Source organism: Planococcus citri, chromosome 1 (genome assembly GCF_950023065.1).
Source record: "Planococcus citri chromosome 1, ihPlaCitr1.1, whole genome shotgun sequence".
In the NCBI taxonomy this organism is placed as follows: domain Eukaryota; kingdom Metazoa; phylum Arthropoda; class Insecta; order Hemiptera; family Pseudococcidae; genus Planococcus; species Planococcus citri.
The window spans coordinates 58,243,348-58,249,408 of NC_088677.1; the positions used below are offsets into that span (position 1 = coordinate 58,243,348).

Below are 6,061 nucleotides of genomic sequence, written 5' to 3' on the forward strand. Positions count from 1 at the left end.
ACTTGGTTCGTGAACGAAGATATCGGAAAGTTCAACTGGAAGAGCAAAAGTTTAACGAGAAACATGGAGATCCTTGATCACTGATCACCGTTTATCATCATATGATCGTGGTACCTCGAAAAAGCTCTATCCAAAACGTTATGGACCGTACATTATTAAAGCTAAAGCAAAACCGAACTGCTACGAAGTCCAACACGTAGCTGATAAAAAAGATAAACGCTTAATAAATGTACGACAAATAATTACTTACTTGAATTTACATCAAATTGAACAGCTTCGACGGGATCCAAAGTTGAGGTCGAAATTTGATAAGCGAACTTTGAAACAACAGCTAAAAGAATTCGCTAAACACCGAGACGTACTCGAAGATTTCTTTGAAGAACTACCGGAATCCCATAACGATGAGATGATGAAAAGTAACGATCTTCCATCTCAAATTGAATTACCGGAAGCTGTGAAAGAATATCGTAAGATAAGGAAAAACACTCGTAGAAAGCTCACGAAGGAAACACAAACACAGTTTGAAAAATCACTTGAAAAGGCTATAGCTAATGATGCTGAGTTTGCTGAACTTAGAAAAAAATCCGAACACCAATATTATACTCGAAATAAGAAACGATACGTTAATTTAGTTAAAAATGGTCGAGAGATTCGTATTAAAAAACGCAAACGCACTAAAAATATCAATCAGCTCTTGTTGAACAACGTAGGGATCGAGTACAGTATGCTTTTCGTAGACCTGTACAGATCCTACGGTTCTTGGCCAATCAGCGACGAGGATACTAAACCCCTTGCCGCTGACTCCGTTTAACTGGTTGCTTTTAGATTCGAAGCAGATGTTTTTAGCGATAACCGATACAATACGCATTACAAAGCGAATATTGAATTAGATGTAATTTTCATCACTTTATTCGAATATGTTTAATGGCTGTCTTTGGACTAAATGTGTTATCTAATTGTAAATGCGTATTAATGTGATTTTTCTACGTCTAAATATTTGTTTTCTATTAAGATTGACCGTAGTGACTGTTAGCAGGTATGTACGACTGGTTCAATAGTATAATTAGCAAAATACACGTGCTTTGAATAAAATTCAAAACAAAACACCATCTCACGTGTTGGCCATTTTCCCTTGTAGAGGAAAGAGTGTAATAATTTTCGATTTCTAATACGTTATGTATTTTCAGAGTACCGAAGAGTGACCTTTACGGTGTAGATTTGGCGTAGCGTCTGTCGATATTGCATACGTTAGACATACCAAGGTATGTATTTTATTCAGATAATAGTGCATTTCTCTATACTAGATTCCATTACGATGGATGTTGATATTTGTTTCTGTTAGGTGAAGTGTATTTGAACGCTATATACGAAGAGAGAATCTACGGCGAAAACTAATCCGTATCGTTATTGTTCGTGTGTCAGAGTTAATCTCGGAAGGTACGTTTACTGTCTCAATATTAGATCTCATTACGATGGATGATTACATCAATTGTCTGTGTGTTAAATAGATTTAGCGTCATCAACGGACATATGATCGAACGAAGCTCTGTCATCGGCACGATTGATTTAGAATAGTTCTACGTTAAAGAGGTGAGCATTTTATACGTTAGATACCATTACGATGGTGTATTGTGTATTAACGACAGCACGTTATTCTTGTTCGTAGAATTTGGCTCGTTTACGTAAGAATCTCGGTACGTTTTCCGGCAGAGTATATTTAGTTATCTACCAATCTCGTTTCTACATAACTCCCGATCGTGTCAATACTGGTGAGTACTTAGTCAGTACTAAATTGTGTGAACGATTTTTCTTTCGTACTGACCATTTATTCAATAGGTTCCATTTACGACTGAAGAACGGAACTTACCATTCATTACGACAAGTTTTGCGTTCTTTTTCTCGATCTTCCGTGTTTATTACGACGAAAAGTAAGAATTTTTCAACATTAGACCTACATACGTGTATGGTATTGCTATCTTTCGTGTAGTTAACAAATCTTTTCGTCGTATAGATGGCTGAAAGACCGGCTTGTTGTGGCGGTTGCAAAGAGAGCTTGGGAGTCGTCGCTAACGATGTATGCTCGCATTATTTACATCAGCGTTGTTTTAATGAATACGCACACTGCCAGACTCCTAGTGGAGCTCCTGTAGCTGCTCTCTGTCCCGTGGAAAACTGCAGAAAACCGATCGGTATTGCCTTACCACTGCCTGGCAACTGTCTTGATACCGTTCCGATCATCGGCGAAAATAATCTACTAAAACAACTGATGCAGGAGAAAGACGTCCGCATTACTACTCTCGAACACGAAATACGACGGCTAATTGAACTCTCGATTACGACGAAAGCGGAACATGAAACTGCGTTGGCGGCTCTTAATGAAGAAATAGACGATCTAAAACAGCAATTAGCCAACTACAAACATCGTAGCGCAGCTCCAGCGAACCCAGGTCCGAAAAACGAGCCCAATGATGATGACGGTCGCGGCAGTGACGGTGGTTCCTCGCTACGTCCAAAAAATTCCGGACATTATTATCGATCTGGTGGAAGTAATAGCCAAAACCAACGTAAGCGTCCCTATTACGATAATAATCGCAAAAATCAAGGTGGTTGTTCATCGTATTCGCAGCGTACTGCCGAGAATAGGACAAATTCGACAGAGGAGCCGTTCGCAGCGCCAAAAAGGTCATCGACATATGATCAGAATTCGGACGTCCGCCCACGATCGAAACTGGAGGAAACCGCAGCTTTTGAAGACTTTTTCAAACGAATGGCGTCAAATGGTCTCTCAATTCTGAATCATCTACCCTCGAGAGTGTCCCAGCACTACGGTTGTAAAGAGGTGGTCAAATATGTAACCGTCACCGAATACAAGAAGACCTCCAAATCAGCACCGCTTCGTATATTTTTCATCAACGGATACGCATTCTACGGTGACGGGGCGGCATTCTCGATTTTAAAGACGGCGCTGAACAATGAAGAAAGCTATTTGGCTTCTTTACATTCGTCTATGTTAACCGGCCCGAATCGTCAAGCAAATGACATCGCTGAGTGTCTTAATTACATGGGAAAGACGATGTCACCATATGTAGTGTTATCGTGCGGTTTTTACGAGATGAGAAACATATCCGGCCAAGAGGAAAACTATAAAAGAATTCGAAACCTTTTAGCGGTACTCATCCAAAATGGAGTGAAAAAATTAATACTCATCCCAACCGTCTTAGGAGATGACGAGAACCATTTGCAACGCAGGCGAAAATTCAGGCAGTTCCTCCAGGGTGAAGCGCGAGAAATTAATACTCAATACCCCGATGTCGTCGTGAAATATCTCAGCTGCCTAGAACCTATCTTCGACAGAAGCCCTTTCGGTACGGATGGCAATGGAAATCCGTTTATCGGATTTAAGACCTCGCTCGAAGCTATTCTGCATATCATGCCGTTGCTGAATTCTCGGTATACTAATCGCGGAGGATAAGGTGTAAATATTCGTTCAGACGAGGTCGTAGAATTGTAAAGTTTTTTTTTATTTTCTAAGTTTCGTTTCGAAAAATACTCGCGATTTCGTTATTGTCAGTAATTATATTTTTAGTTAAGTTTTATCGTACTCAAGATTATGACCTCGGTACTCATACCATTTAATCATTGATTCGTTTTTTTTATTTTTGCATGACTATGGTATTCATAGTACAAGTTTTTTTTGTTGTTTTTGTACTCAATAGAGATAAGTGTTATTTCTCGTGGTCTATTACCTAAAAAATTTGTTAACGAACAAAGCGAGATATGTTGAAGTTTTTTTTTATTTTCTTTCGAGTCATTTCTTTTGTAGCTACTTGTTAAGACAAGTCATAGGTCATTTTCGCGACGATTTTGTCTTTCTATTTATGATACTATCGTTATGTGGTCCATTACCAGTAAAAATAAACGAGTGTTCGTCCTTTGAATTAGTTACAATATTTTTTACTATTTACCTTACTTTGTTCTTGTTTTATTAGTACTCAGAGTTTGATCTTTTGTGTTGACGTACTCAGAATTATTCTTTAAGTTACGACTCAATTTTTATGATGTTGAATCTTTCGGTATCTAATACTGCATTAGTTTGCCATTATGGTTGTTGAATTATTCAATATCATTTTTATTATTACTCAAAGGTTTTTTCCCTTCGTTTTCTTGCTTTTTTGGTTGACTTGGATTGTAGCTCGAATTAAGATTCGATAATTTAATTTTGCATCAATTTAAAAAGAAGTTTTTTGTGAGTTAATTTGTATTCTTAATCGTATTGCATTTTTCGTGTTTTTGTTCTTACGCTTGATTTAAAATACATTGAATTAAGATGCATTTTCAATGTCAGAAAATAAATATATCTCGAAAGCGTTTCTTGTCTTCTTATTTTTAGGAAAAACCCATAGGCGTAACTACGAAGAACTATAGTTAAAACTCAACGTTGATGGTGGTGGAAGAATTCAGAACGAAATACCCCCCACTACTAAAAGATAAATTCAACAACTAACGTAGAGGACAGACATACCACATCACATTACTGATCTAGAATTACTTACGAGTAATTGTGCTGAACATTAGCCTCGTTAGACAACACAAGTGTTGAGTATTTTCATTGCGAATAAACCTAATATTCTCGATTATTTAATATGTCAGTAATGACCATAGATGAATACACGGCTGGACCGTTTGTTCACCTCAACGATTATACAACTGTGCGCAATGAAAACGACGACCTAAAAGCAGAAATTCAGTATTTACAACGAAAACTGAAACACGTTCGTCGACACAATGCAAACTTGCAAAGATCAATCGCTACCAATGATCGAGTGATCATTAAGCAACGAGACGAAAATCTGGAGCTTAAAGCTGAGCTTAATCAAATTAAAAAAGAAAAAGCAATAGTTTTTAAAGCCCTCCAAACCCAACTTTGTCATCACCATCACCATGGTCATTCTGATTCACACTCTGAGCAAGACTCTCATTCAAATAATGATCAGAGTGGAGTCGAGTCTGATAGAAGTGACATTGCTTCAGACAGAAGTAATAATGGCAGCATCATAAACTGGTGGTAGGAATTTTTGTAAAAGTCTCGTGGTATATCTTTGTCTTTCAATAGCAACAGTATCTTTATTCTTCTAACGCTAGCAACACCAAGGTGCTTTAATATGGCTGAAAATTCTGTTCCAACTTTAAATAACATTATCGATGAAATGAGTACAAATAATAATTACTCATCTATTACGTTTTTAGACAGTAGGTCAAATTTTACTTCAATAAATCTCGAACGACCTCCTCGCTTAAATATGGGCATCTCGAACCTGTATTTTTTCAAAAAACCATCTTACGAGCACTCATTTCGAATTTTTAGGCCTAAGTTGTGTCAATACGAAGAAAAACTCAACATAGAGAAGAATTTCGCATATCGCTCACAAAGACAGAGAGTCCTACGGGATTTATGCATTAAAATCTACGAATAATTCAAAACTTCTATTTTCTTCTCAGAAGATATTTTAATTTTTAATTTTATTTTTTTTATTCTATCACATATTATATACTTTCCAATTGAAATTACTAAAAATTTTATTTTTATAATCTAATTATCAAAGTATTCGGTTTCGTCGCTGTAGTCATGGAACATTGGTAGTTCAACGGCAGGTATCTTGAAAAGGCTCGGCTCTCCTACTCTTGACGTAGCTCGAACGTCCTGAAACAGATAAACAATACATTAACGGTCGGTCCATTTACGGTACATACATTTACGTTATGCAAGTATAAAGGGTGGGGTCGAGATAAGGCAAAAGCTGTAGGCATTTCTACGGAAAGCATCACTACCATATATGGTAACGGCCGATCTTGATCATTTCTATCCCCACTTCTCTTCAAATATTGTGCAGCCGACTTCAAACCTCCAACCAGTTGAGAAATCATTACGTGTTTTTTATTTCAACAAGCAACACCTCTTGCTTACAACCCAGTCTCTCTTGTTAATGGTTAGTGTGCTTTACGAAGCACTATTGGTATTATTCTCATAGCATATCTTAGGAGATATTTGTTCGCATTTCTA

At 37.3% G+C, this 6,061-nt stretch overlaps 1 protein-coding gene across 3 annotated transcripts; it reads left to right on the forward strand.

Moving 5' to 3' along the window:
* Positions 1 to 983: 983 nt before the first annotated feature.
* Positions 984 to 5,317, forward strand: LOC135833110 (uncharacterized). 3 transcript variants are annotated; one of them, XM_065346731.1, is made up of 6 exons: positions 984 to 1,262; positions 1,343 to 1,437; positions 1,509 to 1,590; positions 1,667 to 1,769; positions 1,837 to 1,928; positions 2,012 to 5,317. In XM_065346731.1, exon 6 carries the CDS (start codon positions 2,012 to 2,014, stop codon positions 3,470 to 3,472), a length of 1,461 nt encoding a protein of 486 aa, XP_065202803.1. In that variant the 5' UTR covers positions 984 to 1,262; positions 1,343 to 1,437; positions 1,509 to 1,590; positions 1,667 to 1,769; positions 1,837 to 1,928; the 3' UTR covers positions 3,473 to 5,317. The 3 variants fall into 3 exon arrangements, with proteins under 3 accessions (XP_065202803.1, XP_065202804.1, XP_065202806.1); XM_065346732.1 differs by having other exon boundaries at positions 984 to 1,437; positions 1,837 to 5,317; XM_065346734.1 differs by having other exon boundaries at positions 984 to 1,437; positions 1,667 to 5,317.
* Positions 5,318 to 6,061: the final 744 nt, after the last annotated feature.

What these genes read in the sequence shown, in the direction of transcription:
- LOC135833110 (XM_065346734.1), top strand. Translation starts at nt 2,012, where the DNA reads ATGGCTGAAAGACCGGCTTGTTGTGGCGGTTGCAAAGAGAGCTTGGGA.